Source organism: Ambystoma mexicanum, chromosome 8 (assembly GCF_040938575.1).
Source record: "Ambystoma mexicanum isolate Mex_15411 chromosome 8, UKY_AmexF1_1, whole genome shotgun sequence".
Lineage (NCBI taxonomy): Eukaryota > Metazoa > Chordata > Amphibia > Caudata > Ambystomatidae > Ambystoma > Ambystoma mexicanum.
In genome coordinates this window covers 1,416,973,237-1,416,996,104 of record NC_090929.1, presented here as the reverse complement: position 1 = coordinate 1,416,996,104, position 22,868 = coordinate 1,416,973,237, and the positions used below count along the sequence as shown (strand labels likewise).

General features: G+C 42.9%; 1 protein-coding gene across 1 annotated transcript in view; it reads right to left on the bottom strand.

Moving 5' to 3' along the window:
- The window catches only part of SFRP5 (secreted frizzled related protein 5), a 122,794-nt gene that overhangs the window by 62,209 nt on the left and 37,717 nt on the right, over nt 1-22,868 (bottom strand). Inside the window, exon 2 of the mRNA XM_069611553.1 lies at nt 5,929-6,006. Coding sequence (XP_069467654.1) covers nt 5,929-6,006 — 78 coding nt within the window. The remainder of the gene's footprint in view (nt 1-5,928; nt 6,007-22,868) is intronic.

The following is a 22,868-nucleotide window of genomic DNA, read 5'->3' as shown; positions in this document are numbered from 1 at the left end:
AAGCACAGTCCAGAGACATGGAACTACTGGATCTCACGCAGGGTCGATCAAGCCTAATAGAGTACATCACCAGATTCAACCAGTTGTCTGCTGAGACTTCCTGGCCGGAAAGTAAAAAGGCTGTGGTATATTACCGGGGTTTGTCCGGGGTCATGAAAGATGCCTTGTCTGTTGTACCTATGCTTCCCACTGTATATACTGATTTGGTAGACCTAACGTTACAACTCGACGCCAGACGAATGGAACGACGCGGGGATGTGTCCTCCTCACTGTCTATACCATCCACTACCACTACCACTACCACTGTCACTCCCGAACCCATGCAGATAGGCGGGATCCGCAGCCCCATCTCACATGTTGAGCGAGAACGCAGGCGAACAGACAATGCCTGTTTTTACTGCGGTCTCCCCGGGCATTTTGTCAAAGAATGTCCTCGCCGTCCAAAGAATAGACAGCAGGGTTTTCAGAAGACTCGCCCCTAAGATCAGAGGGGGGAGCGAGTATTATCCGGAATACCTCTGAACCCACCTTAGGTCCTGTACGTCCCATCATAGTTCAGGCCATTCTGAAACATGCCACAGATTCCCACGCAGTGTCAATAGTAATAGACTCAGGTGCTACAGGTTGCTTCATTGATATAGCACTGGCCCGTTCATTGAACCTTCCTTTGGTCACGAAGAACCGTCCTGAACCAGTCCAGGCGGTAGATGGTTCTTCGCTTACATCTGGTCCGATACTGCAACAGACAGCACCCTTAGAGGTGATTGTCCAGGAAAACCACAAAGAAACAATGTCCTTTGACCTCATTGCCACTCCTCAGTTCGGTGTGATTTTAGGCATTCCTTGGCTAAAACTACACAATCCTCTCATCAATTGGGGGACGGGTCAGGTATCGTTTGAGTCCGAAATATGTCAATACTATTGCCTACTGGCAACACCCCAGTCTTCCAGTCCCGCGGGAATCTTGGGTAGTCTAAATTCCATGGCAATAAGAGACAACGATCATCATGATACACACACGGTAGGGGCTGTCACGGATGGGATACCTGCTGTTTATCACGATTTTTTGGCGGTATTTGATAAGAAGTCTGCAGAAGGCCTGCCACCGCATAGACCTTACGATTGTCCCATCGATCTGGTCCCTGGTGCGTCTATCCCAAAGGGCCGGATCTACTCCCTGACACAGGTAGAAGAGCAATCCTTGCAGGACTATATCCAGCAGGCTTTAAGGTTAGGTCATATTCGTCCATCTACCTCTCCGGCTGCAAGCCCTATTTTTTTTGTTCCGAAAAAAGAAGGGGACTTCCGTCCCTGTGTCGATTATAGGCGCCTGAATGCCGTTACGGTGAAGAACCGTTATCCCATACCACTGATCACTCCTTTACTGGACAAACTCACCCATGCTACCATTTATACCAAACTCGACCTTCGTGGGGCATACAATCTCATCCGCATACGTGACGGTGACGAATGGAAGACTGCATTCTGCTCACGACAAGGTCTATTTGAGTATATGGTCATGCCTTTTGGGCTTTGTAATGCTCCGGCTACTTTTCAACACTTCATGGACGATATTTTCAATGATATACTGAACACTTATGTAGTTGTTTATTTAGACGACATACTGGTGTTCTCCACCTCCCTTGAGGAACATACAAAACATGTCAGGGAAATACTGTTGCGTTTGCAAAACAACGCTCTTTATGCCAAGCCTGAGAAATGTCTGTTCCACACCAATCAAGTTGAATTCCTGGGGTTTCATATCTCGCCCAAAGGACTTTCCATGAATCAAACCAAGGTTCGGGCGATTGATGACTGGCCGGTTCCGACCAATCTAAAGCAGTTGCAATCGTTCCTGGGGTTTGCGAACTTCTATCGGAGATTCATATCAGGGTTTTCTTCGGTTGTGGCTCCACTCACGGCACTCACTAGTCCTTCTGTTCCTTATGTATGGTCCACGGCACAACAATCTGCTTTTGTTCTATTGAAAACCCTGTTCACCACCGCTCCGGTATTACAGCACCCTGACCCCGACCTTCCTTATATTCTAGAAGCAGACGCTTCATCGTTTGCTTTGGGTGCAGTATTATCACAGATCTGTCCCACCACCAACCGTTTGCATCCAGTAGCGTTCCATTCACGCAAATTTACGACCACCGAATCCCATTATACGGTCACAGAAAAAGAACTGCTGGCTATTAAGGATGCACTACAGGTCTGGAGACATCACCTTTTAGGTGCCAAACATCAAACCACGGTGTATACTGACCATAAGAATCTCCAAGACCTTGCTTCCTTAAAATGCACAAACAGTCGACAGGTTAGGTGGCATTTGTTCTTTGCCGCATATGATTTTGTGGTCAAACATAGGCCCGGTGTTGGTCACGGTAAAGCCGATGCCCTGTCCCGTTCACCTGGGGGGGAGACACTTCCTTGTTTTCCGGACACCCTGTTAGGAAACAACCATGTAATCTGTCTATGCACACCAACTCCTTCTTTGCTGTCTGATATTCGCCAATGGGTCTCTCAGTATCCACAATCATTGGCAGAGTGGGATCCGGTTATACAAGATGGGCTGCCTTTTGTTCATGGTGGTAAACTTTTTCTACCCACAAGTGAGACCCGAAACCAGGCGCTGACCTGGTCCCACGACGCTGCCATCAACGGCCACCCCGGTCAACTACGCACTTTGGACCTTCTTAAGCGCTGGTGCTGGTGGCCCACGATGAGGCGTGACGTGTATGACTATGTCAATACTTGTGCCGTGTGTGCCCAGGGTAAATCGCGCAGGGGGCGGCCCTTGGGTCTTCTTCATCCTCTCCCCATTCCTCCACGACCTTGGCATACGGTCTCCATGGACTTAGTCACTGATCTTCCTCGCACCCAGGGGTTTGACACTATTTGGGTCGTAGTCGACTCGTATACCAAGTTTGCACGTTTCATACCTTGTAAAGGGATACCTTCTGCCCCAGTTCTGGCCAAACATTTTTTCAAACATGTATTCTGTCTTTTCGGTTTACCCCATGTGTTGGTCTCTGATCGTGGGTCCCAGTTCACTTCCCGTTTTTGGAGGGCCCTTACCACTCTGTTGGGCATTGATGCCCGGTTTTCCTCTTCGTACCACCCAGAGAGTGATGGGCAGACGGAAAGGGCCAACCAAACGCTGGAGCAGTATCTACGTTGCTTGACGCTGCAATATCAGGATACATGGCTCAATTTACTACAGCTTGCGGAGTTTGCCTACAACAATGCTCTGCACTCCTCTACTGGTCACTCCCCGTTTTTTTCCCTTTACGGTCAACATCCACGTACCCTTCCCATTCCCGATTTTTCCTCTTCCAGCACCCCCGCCGCATCTGCTTGTGCCCGAGACGTCGTTTCTGTTCACGCTCAGACTCTGGTCCATTTACAGGAGGCTCAAGCTTCCATGAAGGCGGCTGCCGATAAAAAGAGAGCGATTCCACCCGTTTACAAAGTAGGGGATAGGGTGTGGCTTTCCACTCGTCATCTACATATCCCTGGCTGCCGCAAACTGTTGCCACGTTTTGTGGGTCCTTATAGGGTGGTCAAGGTGCTAAACCCGGTGGCATTGCGTCTGGCGGTGCCATCTGCCTGGCGGATCCACCCGGTTTTCCATATTTCCCTTCTTAAACCTTGCCCTGGTTCCACTCGCTTGGGTTCGCCTCCTGCTCCTGTTTCTGTCTCTTCACCCGATGTTTATGAGGTCCGGGCTATCTTGGGTTCCCGTGTCCACAGGGGTGTTCTGCAGTATTTAGTGGACTGGTTGGGTTATGGCCCTGAAGATCGGTCATGGGTTGCTTCCCGGGATGTACATGCTCCCCGTTTGTTGGCCCGTTTTCATGTTGACAATCCTACGAGCCCACGTGGTCGTGGGCCTTTGGGGGGGGGCTCTGTCATGTCCTCTCGACATACCCATCACCCACACCAACGGGGAAGACACAGCAGGCGGGTTGTACGAGGGGGCAGTTCCACCCCTTTTCGCCCGTTTCCTTGTTGGCGTCTGCCATGGCGCCTCATTCATGCCCGACGGCACTGTGGTCGTCGACTCTGCTCCCGCGTGCGGGAGCGATCACGTGATTAGTCATGGGAACTGCTATAGCCAACGCTGACGTCTATGTGTTGTCATCCAGGATGTCCGATATCACGTGACGCCTTTTTACGGTCATGTGACCAGTCATGTGGTTTTGACTCCTTTAAAAGGAACCGAGGAGAAACATTCAGTGCTTCACAGCTGTTTCAACCAGAGAGACCTGTTTGGCCTTACTCCTTGTATTTCTTGCTACCTTTTGGATTTTGACCACGGAACGTTATTTGGATTTGTACTGGATTACCCTTGGATTCGACACATTCTTCTGGAACTTTGGAACTCTTGACCCCCCATCTGATCTTGGATCTTGCTCTGGTTTATTCCTTCTGTTTTGGCGAACTTTTGTGAACCACGAACTTTTTACCATCACGTTCTGGCTTCAGGTGTGAGTCGGAGGAACTACAGTATTTTCCAGCCTGCTGTTGGTCTTCCCTGTTGGTCCATTCAGGTTTCCCACCTGTTCCATCATTCCCCGGGTAAGCTGTATGGGTTATTCTTGATTGCTTACACTGCCATTATTGATCATAGCAATTCTGAACCTAACCTTTGCCTTACAGCACTCAGGGGTCCTTCCGGTGTTCCCGGTATCCAACAGACGACATCACTCATCACCTGTGGCCTCAAGGATTGCTCGGGCAGTGTATTTTATCTGCTCGAGCGGTACTTGGGGACGGAGGTATTCTATAGCTGCACGACCATCAAGGTGGACATCAGGATCAAATCAGAATATCATCCCAGCAAAAATGGGCTAGTAAACGGTTAAGTGGAAAAATGTTATTGGAACCACAGCTGGATTGGTGGAACACCTGCTATACAGTCAAGTGACATAGATGATTTGTTAATATTTACAGTGAACCTAAGAAATTGGGGGAGAGTTGCACCATACCTTGAAAAATGTCCAGACACCTTGTGGAGAGTACATCATTTTTTTAGGTTTAGGCTCAATCTGTTGCCAACTAGAGATATCCTTGGCATTATGGAAAAAAGATCTGGCACTGAGATACTGTAGATTTTGTAAAAATGCTAATGAAAATTAGACCTAAACTCATTTGTTGTCAAAATGCCCAAGTCTGTATTACTTGAGGATTTTATACATTGATAGATGTGTGCATAATTTGGACCTTATTACTACTGATGTCTTTTGGTCTTGGTTATTGATGCCCTCAGATACTCTTATACATTAACTCTGATAAGTGTATAAAGAATGAAAGATGATTTTTATTGCAAATATATTCTTCTTTTATTGCCTTCATATCTTTTAATGAATTCAGAAGTTTGTGCTAAATTCGGTATTTTCAAATGCAATGTTTGTGTAAGGTTCACTTAATACCATCCCACAATAAATAGATAAATAAATAAATAAATAAATAAGTAAATACATGCACCCAAAGCAGCAGTCTTATGTAGCACCTATGAACATCGGCATCAGAGACTGTGTTTCTGAAAATGTGTACTTGCAAGGATGTGGCTTTAACATCCTATGCATTCCAAGATTTCGGTTGTTGTCTTTATGTGAATTATGAGTTTATTGGCAAGTAGGTGGGATGAGGCGAGAGTGTGTGTGTGTGTGTGTGTGTGTGTGTCCTAAACCTTTGAAACATGCAAATCTCTATTAATCTTGAAATTAACAACTGTTGGAGAAGTTTAATTATATGTCTTTAGATGTAATATGGGACTATTGTAAAGAAGATCTGATGAAGTAAAACAGGCAGAATCGACAGTCTATAATAAATTCATAGGTCAAGAGCATGAAACAATGTTTTCAAATTTTCCACAACAGTGACTGAAGTGACAAATGAGAAAGAACAATGAAAACTCACCAAAATCGCTGGCACACAACTGCACCCTCATATTTTCAGATTTCTGTTCAATTTCACACTGAGTGCAAATTTTGGTCACTGTAACAAAAAGAGAGCAAAACATGTATATCAATGTGTGCTATTACTTGAATGTTTTCAGGTTACCCTTCGGCACAAACCCCTGCATTGTTATCAAAGAATAAACACATTATCATGTTCTTCTTATATCCACTCAATAAACAAGTATTAATGGCCATCTGAATTACAGAATAACTTAATCGAGACAGAAGAGGTTAGGCCTTAAATGTGTAATTGCTAAAAGGTCCATCTCGATACCTAGATTTTTCATAAAAGGTAAATTGGCCATCACTATGGATTTATCAAATTCCACCACAGTGTGCCAGTTGTCTGGGTAGAGCGTATTATGCTTTAACAGCATCTTGAGAACCCTGTGGATATGTTCAGAGATTGATAGCCATTCCATCATTTCCATCGTGCTTACATCCGATTCAGTAATCTAAAAATACGGATCTAGCATAGGAAGAAATTGACAAAACATATTGCTGCCCTTGCTGTTTAAGTTTCACTGTTGGGTGAGCGCTTAATGTGATCTTTAAGATCAGTGAGGTCTTTGTTAATCTACTTTGCATTATTTTATTTGACTTATTTGTAAATACTATATAGAACAATGAAACATGTTAGCATTAGCACATATTCCTAAGATATATTAACATCGAGTTTATAGTTAAAGACAAAAATCTTCTTTCATCTCATTAACTTATCAATGATCTCTTTCCATAAATTAATTAATGCAGTCATTAAGGATTGTTGCCTTCCATCTAGACACCGTTCTCAAAATGTTTCTGTTTTGAATATTTCATTATTGTATACAAATCAATTTAAAAACATATTATGCTTGTTATACAATGGCACGCAATGGGTAAGTAAATGCCTACTAGTCTCCAGGACGTTTGTGTCCCCACAGACTTGGCAATGCCGGCCTCATAGGCACCTTTTAAGCATGGCCCCATCCTAACATGGCAAGGCAATCCATTGAACAGCAGGAGCATACATTCTCTCTTTATCCAAGGACTTGGGAATTTGATAAATAAGTCTGTAAAGTACCCATCATATACGTCTATACTATAAGTTCCTGAGTAGATTTATGTTTTTTCAGTAAAGCGATACATTTTGTGAGAATACAATTTCTCAGTTTAGGAAATGAATGACTTTACAAAAGTAACAAGGTCCATATCCCAATTGCCTTTCTATTCAATCACTTCAATAAATGACTCTAATCCATCTCTGAACCATGTTAGTGCAAAACTGATTTGTTTGCTCAATTCGTTTAATATCCATTCAAAAACCAGAATGTCCCTCTGTGTACATATTTTCAATGACAATTATCCAATTCATATATTAAGCATCGTGTTAAGGGACACTAATTCCAGATGAAGGGTGCACACTGGTGTGCAATTGGGTAATCCCAAGATGAGCGTCAGGATGTTCCCTTCCAACTGATCAAGCCATTTTTCGTTGATGTTATCACTGCATTCTAGTCCATATATAATACGCATTTTCACAGTTTGCATATGCACAATTAAGAGACCTTTTAAACTAAAATAATCATAGGCCTTAATAAAACTGCTGATGGCACCAGGTTTCCTCAATACTTTCAGCTTTATATGCTCATAGTGGTCTTCTTCTGACCTTCTACTCGTTATGAAAGCACCAGGATTATATGTGTTCATGTTCTAAGTCTATATTATTATCATTCCCCACCCATTTCCCCATCATCTGTCCTTTCTTTGTTCCGAAATACATGATTTTTTTAAAATTCATCACAAGATCATTCTTAACTGAATAATTCCATACAGCCATCAAAGGTCTTTGAAGGCCAATTGGGGTGTGATCTAATAAGATGATATTGTCTGCACACGGCATCATATGTAGCTGCGTGTGTCCCCATTTAGGTGAGAAGGTTCTCACTATCTGCAGTGCCACTGGCAAATCTGCTGTATAAACATTAAAAAGCCGTGACACAAGTACACAGCCTTCCCTAATCCCTAAATGGCGCTGATAAGGTGTGAGAATGTGCCACTGCTATCCAGTCTGACCATGACTGCAGTGTTTGAATATAGCTGACAGAGCATATTCTATAGCCCTGCGGGAAGGCCCCACTTGCTTAGCTTTTTCCAAAACATTGTTCTTTTAATGCAATCAAAGGACTGGAAACAATATAAACTGCAAATAATGGTGTGTTATGTACTCACTTAGCTGTCTCCATTAGTGCTCTTATTATTAATATGTGGTGTACAGTAGAACAATTTTTACTAAGTTGGTTTGCCTCACCTTCAGCAAATTCTATCTTTGAACCCAGTTCATACACGCTCTGAGTAATATGTTGTCAAAGACCTTGCTTGAGGTGTCTACCTTGCATTATTAGAATTCCAACTTTAAGAAAAAGTGTGTCCTCATAATCGCCCCTTTAACATGTGCAACGATCAATACTACTTGAGGTCAGCTCTAAAAATCTGCTCACGTTTCTAGACTTAAATTATTGCATGCTATGTGAGACATTCTGATCAGATCAACACGAGAAGTCAAAATCTGTACAAGAATATTGTGACAACTTTGTGATTAAGAATGACAGACTCAGGGATAGATTTTAACTAAACCTGCATTTTTAGACTTACAGGGTGGTCAGGTTTGGATCTCGGCAATGAAAGATGTCCAGTCTCCACAATTCTGTGATCATGTGGTTTCCATTGTCTCAGGTGCTGTACGGATGGTGAACATCTGTATCTAGTTTTTGGTCATTGCATCTTCTTTGAATGATTGAAGAGTAACAAACTTCTATTCTCACCATCTAAGAGGGTACCCAGTGATTTAAATGCAGAATATTAACTGCACATAGTTTTCAGTGCAGAATATTCACTGCAATGTAATCCACTGACCATGTATTAATTTGAAGAAAGAGTGAGCTTGGGAAAGTGGATATTGGTTTGAGAGAGGTGGGGGTTTGGGTGAAGGGATTAGCAGAGTTGTGTGCAGGATGTTTCCCTCCACAATTTGCAGCTGCACTGAGGTAAACATTTGGGAAACTATTGACGGTAAGAAAAAGGTTGTGGTTAAAAATGTTGTTGGTAAAAATGTATTGTAACTGTTAAGGGATTTTTAAAGTATCTCTGGCTTAGAGGTTTAAGGCATAAGTGCCTCCCGTACACACTATGCAATATTGTTTCCCTCTAATGTCCATTGCTTTCACTCAGCCAAATGCTTACAACCAATGCTATCTAGAATGGGGACTCAGCATTCCAACATCCACTTTTGATACACAATAATTATTTTCTCTCATTACTGGGACTTTGCACACCTTTTCCCAGCTTGCAACATTCTTACATACTTAATGTCGTTCTGTTTGTTTAGGGACTGTGAATCAGTTTGCCAGCATGCACCATTATCTCACAATGAATCTCTCTCAACTTGGTTAGGTGTTTATGGTAGAACTTTCTCACAAAAGGAATGTCTCTCAATTTTGTCTGAGCTTATACATCCGTTTCCCAGAATGCTAGAGTATCAAAGAATAAGGTTTCTCAGGTTTGTTTTAAGCCACAGGACTCTGGTTTACAGCTGGAACATTCTAACCTAATAAATATGTCCTGTTCTCTTTGGAATTTAGGACTCAGCACCCCAGCAGGCAGTGATAACTCACAATAAACGTATGCCACTTGGATTTAGGATTTAGCTTCTCATCACTAAAATGACTTTCTCTCATTAGGAATCTTGTCATGTTGCATTTTGACCTCTCTCCTAAAAAATAAAAAAAAACGTTTTCCAGCTTTCATCAATGGATGTCATTTGCATTCATTCTTGTTTAAACATTATTCACTTCCCTTGACTTGGAAGTGGTTGTTTGTCCAGATTCCATCCTCCCTGTCCTTTTTTGTATTTTCAATACTTTATCCCCTCCCATTCTGCCCCATTTTCTAGATTCACTGGTAGGATAGCATGTCATGTAAATACCTTGCATGGCTCTTGCGGTTCAGTTCACAATCCACTGTTCCATATATGTCAGGCATGAGCATGTGTCTTCCCTTTTTGGTTTTGGCACAGATGTCTTTCTCATCATCCTCACTGTAGACTAATTTGATCTAAAATGGCTTGTGCACTACAAGCAACTGGTCATGTTTTTCTGGATTTCCCCTCTGATTACTACAGTACCAGTTGTGCTTCAATGCACCCAGCACAACATGGTCAACACAGGTTGTATATTCTGCCATATTTTTATCAACGGGTTTTTACATTGGTACCAGTGCCATAGGTTGCATCATCTGAGCGTAGCCAGGAAAGAAAGACTCCCCATAGCGATTTTCATTAGCCATTTCCAAAAATGGATTCATCACAATATGTATGTCTAATGTGTTCTCAGTAAACACCAATAAAGTTGATTTATATAATGTGGTATTCCCAATATTGGTCTATTTCAGAGTAGGATCCTCTGAATGTATATTGGTAGCACCTTTCTTTAACAGTGTAAGCAATTATAATTAAGATGCACATTGTATACACACATATACAGCACTCAGAAACCAGTTGGAAACAGTTTTCTACTTTAGAAAACAAAATGTTATAAAGCTTTTATTCTAGACCAATCACTGCAATAGTGGTCTTACAGAGATGGTTTTCTGCACTAACTACCACCATAGTGGTCTTACGGTGATGGTCTTTTTCTAAGGGATTGGCTTATTGTGCTCATGTCTGGGCCACATAACTGTAGTCTATGGAAGAAGAAGAAGAAAGGATGGGATATCAAAGGTGAGAGAGGACAGAGAAGCAGGTGTGATAAAGGGAGGCACAAGACCAACTGAGAAGTTTTGAATATGTTGAGGCAAAAGGAATGTGATTGTATAAGTAGAGGTGTATGTGTGTTTGGTTGTAATCAATGGATTTGCATCAGCCAGAATGCTGATCAGAAAGAAGGAAACCCTGAGATGTTGTGATAATGAGTATTTTACAGTGATGGCTGTTTCTAGCATTTCATAAGGAGGTACTAGAAATTAGTGGGGGCATGGTCGTATAATAATTCTATGGTGTTCTTTGGAACCCTTGAAGTGTGAAGGCCAGAATTGTCAGGTACCCCTTTTTGGGCTCCACCTACAAACACCATGGATATCATGTGGGAATGCCAGGCCAGTTTTCAGAAATAACAGAGCCACGGTTTGACTGTGTAAGCAGGTGAATGTGAGGATCCACAAAGGGGCAAAGGTAGTATTAATAAAAATGAAGTGAATAAATCCTACAAGAACCATTCGTGTGTGCCCTTTAAATGAGGGAAAATTCACTATTATTGGTTGTTGGGCTTGTGTGATGTTCATGCAGTTTAAATGAGATAAATTCTAAGTGCTGTCCTTGTCCTTCTCAATCATTTTTAGTTTGGGCTATTAGGTGTCAGTTGCAACATCTATAATAGCCCAAACTATTGCATTCAAATATTGATTCAAATGTACATAGGGAGAAGTGCTTGTGACAAGGTACACACACAAATGACATTGGAGGAGGAACACACAGTGGGCCTGATTCACTAATGCGTTTTATATTGGGGAAATCCCATAGGAAAATTATCTGTGAATTGGGCCCAGTGTATTTGGTGTTGTTCCCGCCCATTCCCTACCACTAGCCATGCTAATCCCTATGGCTAATCCCACCCATTCCCGCCCATCTCCGGAATGCTTTTAGGTCTGAGCTCTTCCACGGTCGTGGCCATCTTGGATGATTGTCTTTAAGGAAACTCTCTGGAAACAAGCCGAAACTAGCGCCCATCTTCAAATGGGAAATATACCATGCATCTTCCAAATATAATGATACATTTTCAGGTAATTAGTGAATTTTTCCATTTATATGTAGAGCAAGTTTCGATTATATGTAAGATACAATTTTACAATAACACTAATTTGTAATTTATATTCCATTCAAACTATCAGAGGTTCACATTTCTGTAAATTAAATTAGGGCTTGTTTTGCCTTGCTTATAGTTCCAAACTCATCAGTGTTACATGGAACGATGGGCACATGTATTTGCCTTATCTCCTCCTTTCCCTTGCTCTGGGAGTCCACCTTCGATGGGGAGATCAAATTCATTGCTCCTAAGTACTGAGGCTCCCAGCTCCTGCACAAGGTAAGCTTGCGCTCCATACCGATCAGAGCTTTCTACACAGAAAGATGTAGCCAGGTTCTGTTTCCCAAATAAACAAGAAGAGGTGCAGCAGATTCCATCAGCAGCCCTGGCTCAGACAACTCTGTGCCATCGGCTTCCACTAATCCCCTGCACAATTTAGCTGCTTAAAGGAATAGTGTGCTCAAAAATATTATTAGCTTAAAAGATGGGCAATAATCAAAAACATATATTAAACATCTTTTTAAAGAAAGTTCCTATGTAAACTTTTGAGCAAACGAGGCTCAAAGTGTTTAAATGGGAGCATCCATTTTGTCATTTCAAGTTGCCTCCTCTGTTCATGTCAAGCTCTGCCCTGGCCGCACTAATCAAACAGCAAAAGCCCCCTACTGGGATCTTTTGCTTACTGCAGCTAGAGCAGATGTGAACATGGAGAAGAGGCTGCCTTTCAGTTTATGTTTTTTGGAGCTCCCCAAGCCCAGGAAGCACAGAAAATGTAAAATAAAAGTGAGAGCAATTATAAATACTTTGCCTACAAGAAAAGGTGCAGCAAAGGTGCAGCAAAGGTGCAGAGTCTCCCGGGAGACTCAAAGCGAAAGCCGCTGCAGTAATAAATCTAACGCGGTTGTATTTATAATTGCTGTGATTTTCTTTCTAAGTTTCCTGGGCTCCTCCAGCCCGGGGAGCAAAGGAAACTGAGGAAGAAAACCACGGCAATCATAAATACAACATGGTTGTATTTATAAATGCTGGGGTTTTCCAAGGAAGAAAAAAAATGAAAAGGCACTTACCAGGGTGAAGCCTTCCTGCCTGCATTCTCTGCTCTCCGGCAATAATGAAGCAAAAGCCACCTGCTGGTAGCTTTTGTTTATTACAGCTGGCTGGCTTTTGATTCATTAGTCCGCAAGGGCAGAGCATAACACAAGCACAGGAGGCTCATCCATTTCACAAAACGGAGTGTGCTTGACATTTTTCAGTTTGAGCCTCATTTGCTCAAAACTTCACATAGGAATTTTAAAAAAATAATACTTTTTATATATATTTTAGATCACGGACCATCTTTTTGGCCAATAAAATTTTAGAGTGAACTATTCCTTTAATTAGTAGAATATGTTTAGATCAGAGTGAAATCTGGAAAGAAAGTGGAGGTCTGGGCCAATGGGTGGAGACATCTACTCTCATTGTCCTGACAGCCGAGCACTCGCTGTTCCAGGTACTAATGCCCACAGGCCAGCCCCTGTTATGTGTGTGTGTGATCCATTATCTCTTGTGTGGTTTGTGCACCTCAGGAAGTTGCGCTTGGAGCTCCACTTTTAGCCTGAGTCTGGCAACAGCCCTGACTATAACACAGGGGTGCTGCACAGCACTTCCAGGGGACCTGGCGTAAAACACGACCACCTCATGTCCCCTCAAACTGCTTCCCTTGTACTTTATATGAACATTTTGTAGTCAGGCTACTTTGTAAACACAATTCACCCAGCAAACATATGTGTTTTCCCCAGCTGATATTTTAAATTGTGTGAGCATATTTGCATTTATTTTGACACAAATATATATAAAAATACTATCATATCTACTGCTGAAATTGCACATCTCGAAAAAGATATTTCATTTTGCCCTGTACGACTAATTTGCAGAATAACAATTTACGCACATTAACGTTTTATCAAGTGTCCGGTGTAAGAGATGTTACAATGGCAAAGCGAAAACAGTTTGCAGTGGTACATGTTCCCTGCACTTATAAAATAGAACCTTATTAGTTGGCTCAATTATTTTTGCCCAGAGCCAATATGCACGTGTTGTCCCCGCAGACTGCACACCTATGCAGGTGTTGTGTTGTTGGAACCTTCTACAGCACACACTGTCACCACAGGCGCTATAATGGCGCTATTTGAGCACCACTAGAGCTGTCACCTACTTTGTTGCATCATTTGTTATAATTACACTGTGATTAGCTCCCATTCTTCTATGCCAAGGCGTGTTAGTTAGGACCTTTTTTTGTTGCTTCAAATATTTCCACGATTTCCTGAAGTGGAAACCTCAGCTTTTAATGGAGTATGTTAATATATTTGAGAACACGAGTTTGCAAACCCTGCATTGGCTCTGCTTTTTCTCTAACATTGATGTAAGTTCATTATTTATTTAGTTTGTTTTTATTAATTCATGTGCGTGGTCTGTTAAACTGTCCAGCGGACACATCCGAAAGGGAACTCGCCACATAAATAAATAATGTTATCTTGTCTATGTTTTTAAAGATGCAGTTTTTAGGTCCCAACACATGAGTGCATGTGCAGAAAGAAAGTTTGAAGCAACCTGAAGTATTTCTCGAGCTCCAACTACACCTCCTGTGTGCCTCTCTCTCCAGTGGCGTAAAGCAAAATTTGGGCCCCCCATGCGAGCCATGCTGAAGGCCCCCCCCCCAACTTGGCAACAAATCACGACTTCGCTGCATTCGGGGCTGGCTTACATTACCACGCTTGCGCAATATGCACAAAACATGCTGCTGCGGGGGTATGCCGCACACTGCACTAGGAGAAAGATATAAATATGTGTTTGGATGCATTATACAGCACAGTTTCTGAGACAAATTTGCTAAAAGGCCAAATCGTTTGCTCACCAACAGTGCACAGGAATATTAGTGCTTTAATAAATATAATGCTTTGCTGTTAAAAATGTCATGCCACAATGAAAACATGTCCAACTGGCTGCACAATGTAGACCAGTCTAGACACGTAATAACATATTACAGTAAAGCAATATATACAATGCTACAGTAAGAAACAGATAGAATGGCAGCACACAAAGTCCAGTCTAGCCAGGTAACTACACTTAGCAGGACTGCTTTATCAGAGATGCCCAGTTAAAGAAAGTCAAGCCAAACTAAGAAATTACTAGACTGGCTGCACCAGAATGCCTCTCTAACCACTAATACCACATAGCATGCCTGCTTAGCCTGGACATGGATGGCCATTATGATTTATTGCACAATCCCCATCCAACTCCACCACACATCCCCTCTCCCTCCCACCCCCTTCCCTAACTGCCAAAATCAGCTCCTCTGCCCAGAATTACTACCACGTCCCTTGTCCTTGTCCCAGTGCTTACATATGAAGCTCCTTGCTTCATAGGTAAGTACTGGGATGAGGAAGAGTGGGACTAGGAGTAAGAAAGATTACAGGTAACTAAGCCAGACCTTACCTCCATGTCCCTCTACCTCATCCCTGTACTTGTGTAGGAGTCAAAAGGGCCTCATACACAAGTACTGGGACGAGGGAGAATAGGGCTATAAGTACTGAAGACAACCAATAAGTAAACAAGGGATTAAACACAAGTAGTGGCGCAAAATCATTGAGCTCGCTGTGCTTCAGCCCCCCCAGCCTCAATTGACAATTTGGGCTATGTTGACTTGACCGGACAGAACAGGAAACAGATGTTAAATGGCACCTGGCTTTTGCTGTTAACAAAGGCCCAGCAATTACTAATGTAAAGCATTTGATTGTTAGTACCTGCAATCAAATGCATAGTTGTAATTCTTTAGGCAATCTTCATGTTGGTTTAGTACTTGTATGCCAGGGAATTGATTGGAAGGGTGGATAGGTGACAGTGGACCTTCTATTCTCACAGCAGACCATAAGTGGGTGCTTTCCAACTTAAAGGAGAGAGTAAACTGCTTGTAACAATGAAGCTGCACTGGAATAGTCTCATTAGAATGCATAAGGAAGTTAGATACCCCACACAAATAAGTTTGCCCCTCCCCCACCGCCCGTGGATTTAGCACCTCTCCCAACATTTGAACGGTTAGCACCCCCGCGAAATGTAGGTTTGGTTGCGCTGCTGAACACAAGCACACACACCATTCAACACACACACACACACACACACACACACCCCGCCACCCATAAATTTAAGTGTGTACCCTTTCACCATACAGGCACACCGAGGCAGCCACACAAACATTTAAGTGTGCACCCTTTCACATACAGGCACACCCAGGTAGTCATCAATACATTTAAGTGTGCACCCTTTCATCATTCGGGCACACCCAGGAAGCCACCCATACATTTAAGTGTGCACCCTTTCACCATCCAGCCTAGTGGCTTCCATGTCATGGGGGGGGCCCTCGGACTTCAAAAATAAATAGTTTTTTGTGTATTCACTTTGCCTTCGTAAAGAAATTATTTCTGTCATGCTGTAACAGAAATAATTTCGTTATGAAGGCATAGTGACAAAAAAACATGTTTTCTTTTTTAGTCCAAGGGGGCCCCCTCCAGGACATTTGGTGGTGGGGCCCCTGGCACTGCAGGGGCGTGAAGGCCCTTGTTACGCCAGTGTCTCACCCGATGGACTCAATAATCAGGGCACCCTCTCCTGATTATCAGTCACCACCAACTCCCTTCATGAGTCACAGTCAGACCCTTCACCGACTTGGTGAGAGGTGTCTTTCCTGGAAAGACTTTGTGTCCGGTCTTCCTTTTAGAGCTGAAGTTCGGCAAAACAGCTGCGAGAGACCCATATGTAATATAAGTACAAATCATGAATTTATATTTCAAGTGCAAATCTTATTTTAACACATGGATGTGTTTGTGTGCACCTTACAGTATGTTTGCACATGTCGCTCTGTGCGTGTTTGTGACTCTTTGTGTCTGCGCTACTTGGATATGTGTGTGTGTGCGTGTGTTTGTGATTGAAATGTTCAGCATACTTCTCAATATGTTATAAACCAATAATTTTGCATGCGTGTAGATTCCATGGTGTAGACAATGTATATTTTTCGGCACCACTGGCCATGGACTTCGGTCATGGGTAGTGGGCACGGCCTTCAGGCATGCCCACTGTATATATTTCAGTGCCACTGGACGTGTGCCATTGTATATTTTAAAACACTAACTGGCCACTAACCGTGACCTTCGGCCGTGCCCACAGTATTTTTTAAATCACTCCCTGCTTACTTGCCATGGCCTTTGGCCATGGCCAGTGGCCACGGCCTTCAGCCGTGCATACTCTCTATTCTTTTTAAAACTAACAGGCCACTGGCCATGGCCTTCGGCCATGCCCACTTTATATTTCACAACACTACCAGGCCATCAGCTGTTTAAAACGCTTTACAATTTTTAAAATATTTTTTTTCTATAACCGTTGGGTACATTGCAATGATCCACGGTTATCAGAAAAAATGGTGGATATAAAATGCTTCTCTGCCTTCCCAGACACTCACCAAGTGCTCCCCTCATGTGTACCTGCTCTCCCCACTCTCCTGATCGCCACCTCATCTCCCCTGACTTCTGCCATTCCCCCACAACACTCGTCGTTTCTGTGATGCAGCTTCAGTTGAAATGTTGGGTAGCGACGGCTGAACACCAGGTTATACCCGATGGTATGTGAAAAATGTTTGAGCCTCATGTTGCAATCTTGGTCCCGAGCCCCCCTACAACTCTCAAATTGCACTTGGTGTCCTCTTGCCCACCCCACCTCTAGCCTGATGGAAGTTGTGTGTTTTTTTTACCTGCAAATGCCTTTTTCTACATTTTCTTTTCCAATACCCTGGGGTATAACTGCAGCTATCACTTGCATCTAGAAAAAAAATGGCTGCTGTTTAATATAAACACCATAAACAACCTGATAAACAATGTATCCGGGCAGATATAGCTATTTATTTTTGAGAAAGGGACAACCCCTTCTCCCTCAAATACTTAAAAGAGTACTCGACGGAATAACCCAAAACCACAAAAGGATTGCGAGTCAATGCTTTGTGCCAAGTTGTTTCAAACCTGGTCCAAATTTTGCCATCGGTTTTGGCTGTGCGGTTGAGCAAAAATGTACCTTTTTTGTCTATGGAAAAATGAATGGGGACTAAGCTGAAAGTGCTTTTATTTGTTTTCTTAATAACTTTTTTATTTGTTAAAGAATCTTTCCCAAACTTTCCAGTCCATGGGTGGCCAGACGTGTAAAACTGTTTGCATGATTTCGGCCTAATCCATCACTCGAGTAAAACGTTATTAGCAATTCACTTTTTTCAATTTCCTATGTAACTATGAATCACTTTAACTATAGGGTGGTGACCGCCGCCCTATAATTTACCTGTATGTCCATTATGAGTCCTCTCTCAGGTGTGGTGATGTAGCAACCAAATAAGATGAAATATGGAACATCCCTGACACTAAGATATGCCGCACTGAAGCCCTAACCATCTCTATGATGTTCATGGTATTGGGTCTGAGAGTTGTAAATGTTCATTACCCAGCAATGCCCACATTGAGGAGAGGTATTTCCTAGCCCCGTTCGTACTATATCCTCCTGAATGTACAAAACTGGTACAGGACCAAGAGGAGTTTGCAGGTAATTGTAAGACCTGGAGAGAACATGCCCCAGTTTGTTTTAAAATGAATGTGCTGGATAAGCACCTGAAATCCTCTCCTGGCAATACATTAAGGAAAATAACTAAATGGTATGATTTAAGACAATTGCTGCCTGAAATTTACCTCCGGATAGTAGCAGTGCTTGAGGCTTTCTGCGGTAATTTAAAATCAGGATGTATTGACGTTGAACAAGTTAATAATGATCTCTGTATTTCAATTGTACCATCAGTAACTTGCGGATTCTTCAACGCTAAGGCATGCCCTTAGACAGATTAGCGCCTTGTAAAATCAGAAATGTAGAGCTATGAAATCCCAACTGATTAAGCAACTAAAGAAAGATACTATTTCATAAAGCTGCTAGGGGCAGAGTATAAAACCCTCACAGAGCATAAAACAACTTTAGCCATTCATGTACATTGGACTATGGTTATGCAGGCTGCAGTGGATAGAGATACAGGACATTTTGGAATCTAATTTAAATGCACTGATACTTGCTCACATCCAGCATAACAAATAAAATCTCATGATTGGCTTGGATATTTTTCCATTCTCTATTTTGATAAGTCTGCGCACAGGTTTATTTCTTAGTATTCTGATTGTTTAACTACAAATCCACTAACAGAGGAATCTGCGTAAGAGTTTAATCTTTTGGGGATAACCAGAAAGATTGATTTGGAAAGCTTCTGGGCCAGACATGATACCGGGTGATTTATTACGTAATGAACTTCACATCTGGGTACCATTCTAAACTGCCTTATTTATTTGAACAAAAATTGTCCCCTTGACCTGGTACTCTGCCAATATCATTCCTATACTTCAGAAGGGGAATAACTTCAAGGTCCCCAATTACAATCCATTTGTGCTACAGCTTCTGACTCTCACAGGAAGTGAGTGCGGAAGCAGGAGGGGGTTGGGGTTTTGTGTCGTGCTCCCCAAACAGTTTTTCATTTCCGCTTATGCTCCCTGCATTGCAAACTGGGAACAACCGGCAGGAGGGGTATTCTTTTTTCTCACACATTTCTTCTCATTCCATGTGTTGTCGAGTGACCCAGAGCATCAGTGCCTCAATCTTCTTTTTTCCGATCTGGAATGTGGTGGTGAACTTTGGAGTACAATGGAATGCAATGAGCTAGAGCCAGATCTTTTGGACAACATAGCAGCACACTATTAATGCCAACAGTGAACACAGTTCATGACTTCTTAGTCAAGAGTAAATGAATGAGTAAACTAATAAAACATGCAACACACAATTCTCTCTTTGCAACAGCACATCACCACAAACAACCTACTCAACCCCTTCCATTCTCGAATTCGACCTGAATATAGCACTGAGACCGCTGCTCTTCACATCATCAATGACCTCCACAGCAACACAGACAAAGGACACACAGCACTACTCATACTCCTCAGTCTCTCTTCAGCCTTCAATACCATCAAACACACCATTCTACTCAACATCCTAGCCCACTGGATGAATCTCTCTGGCAATGTACCAGACTGGTTAACCTCCTTTCTCACTGACAGGACACACGTTGTCATCGATCAGACCCAACCCCTGTCAAGTATGGGGTCCTGCAAAGCTGCTCCCTATCTACACTCCTCTTCAACCTATATGCTGAATTCCTTGGACAGATCGGTAGCAAACACAACCCACATTTCAACCAATACGCAATTGACACACAAATACATTTCCAGATTTCATCCCCTTCTCAACTTCACACCCTCAAAACCAGCCTCTCCTCCAGCACCAACGGGATGGCCACCCACTTCCCAAAACTCAACCCTTCCAAAACAGAATAACCCCTCATCTGCCATGCAAGGCACAAACGCGATCGCACCCCCTGGATCCAAGAACATGCCATGGACAACCCACACATATCCCACTCCACACCTGTCAAATCCCTTGGCTTCAACATCGACACCCACCTCTCCTTCATACACCATATTGCCACTGCCACCAACCCATGCAATCTACAACTACACCTGCTACGCAAAGTCAGTCATATACTTCCTCCTGACAATGTCTGCACTGTTTATCTCTAAGCTGGACTGTGGAAATGCTCTCCTCACTGGACTCCCCAACAGCACCCTTGCCCCTCTGCAAACAATACAAAAGGCATCAGCCAGACTCATCCTCCACCTACCCAAACATTCACATATCACCCCTGATCTTGACCAGCTCCACTGGCTCTCAATACCTCAGAGAATTGCCATTGAAGGACTCTGCATTGTATTTCTTAGCCATCTTAACTAATTAATGAATTAATCGTTTATAATGCATTTAACACCAGACACCAGTCACTAAGCACTAGACTGGGAATTAAAACCTGTGCTGCTTTGCGTTGCCCCTAAGTTATCATCCCAGCCTTACATTCACGACGAACTCAAACCCATCACCCACACAAACACCAGACAAGCCAGCCACCACCTTCTACACATTCCTCTCTGCAATCTCACACGCACACACAAGCAAGCATTTACCCACTGGGCACCCAAGGCATGAACCTCCCTACCTTTTCACATATGCACTGCCTCCCCCAGCGCTAAACACAAAATTGAAATACAATAAATACAATTTGTGCTATTCAGCCAATTGCCTGCCGTGGTGAGATAAGGAAGGTAAACTCATTAATGTAGGAATCACAAGTGCAATGACCCCAGGGGAGAAGAAGGAGTGGAACAAATTCATTTTCAGAAAAGTGCGATAAAGTTGAATTGCCACAAAGTGCCTCCGAGAGTTTATTCTGCAATTTAGTAGGAGAGTCTACTGTCACCCCTGGGGACATGATGAAAAGGATTTGGTCACGGAAATTGAGTTCAGATGATCTCAAAGGTCAGATGGTCTGGTACGGATGATATTTTGCTTGAAGAAAAGGTGGCTGATCCATGGAGACACAACTATAAATTAGACCCAAAAAAATGAAGTTCCTCAAAGCTTTTAATGGACTCCTGTGCCGTCTTTTTCTACAGGGGATTCATTTTCTGCATACTGGTTGCCAAACACAACCTGCCGCTCTGTGCACTTTTGATTGTTTGCCAGGTTTTGTGGTCATGCCTAGATCCAGGTTATTAGCCTAAACCAGCTAGGATTTGACAAATGGAACCAATAATAGAGGCCTGCAAAGACTGTATAATTATCTCAAACATATGCTTCAGAATAGAATAGTGCTATATCTTTTCGATTTATTGCTCAGAATGTAGTCTTAACATTAGGGGTTCATCAAAAAGTGTTCCCAGAATTTCAACTTTACTGGTTAAGGATGCCTCTTGTTCAAAGCATTTATGTATGTTTGCCGGTATATGCCTTTGATTGGCCAACATAAAGAAAATAACCTTAGTGTAGTTGCATTTATCTGCAGACAGCCATCCTTCACCATGAGAAAGGTTAAGCCTTAGTACCAGAAGGAGTGGGCAATGGTGGTCATGAAATGCCTGGAATGCTTGACAATATGCAGATTGAAGCACGGGCATTAATGATGTTTGAAAGTACCTAATGGGTGCCACTGCCCACCTCCATGCCCACCTGCAGGTGCTAAAGCTATTAGCACCTGTGGCAGGGAGTGTCAGTCCGTTTACCCCAAAAGAGCCAAGCTGACGTCATGTTGCTAGTGTCCTGTGCCGCACACAGATGGTGCAGTCAACAGTTCACTGTTGCTTTCACACAGAGACAGGTGGAACAGATGTGAGATGGCTCCAGTGGAAATGCAGGGCTGGACAGTGTAATTAGTGAGACACATCCGCCGTACCCAGGAGAGGACGGGGGAAGTGGTCGAGGAAGCAGGGAGCACTCCCTGTCGTAGCTGCAGACAGAGAAGTGAGTCTGGGCAGTGGCTGCAGGTAATGTTGTCTGTCCTTACTCCATAATAGAGAAGCAGGCCATGAGAGCCAGCAGGCTGAGGGGCCACAGAGGCAACAGAGTAGGCTGCGAGGTTGAGGATGGCGAAGCAGGATCAAGTAAAGAAAAGACATATTAGTATGAATGTATATCATAGTTGTTTTACACCAATCATTATTTATTTGATGGACCATAACATATTGAGTTCAGGATCTATCCCTCTCATATTAATTATTGATCATTCAGAGGATTATTCAATCATCCATACCTGTGATAATTTTTAATCATTCTGGTTTTGCTGAGTACATGTAATGTGGCTTTAGGATACTTTGTATTCCCTGTCTGGTACTAAACTTGAGGTTCTCCTTTAAATTTAATAGTGTACAGCAAAAGAAAAGGGGACTGTGGTGTTTCATAACCAATCCCACCTGATCTGGAAGGTCCTCTTTTGTTTTGCTCTAGTCAGTTATGTGGTGTTTCATAACCAATCTCATCTGATCTGGAAGGTCCTCTTTTGTTTTGCTCTATTCAGAAAGGAGCGCTAGAGAACTTCTTCAGTCCCATGTTACTTGGAGGACTAGGAAAGTGTTTTACT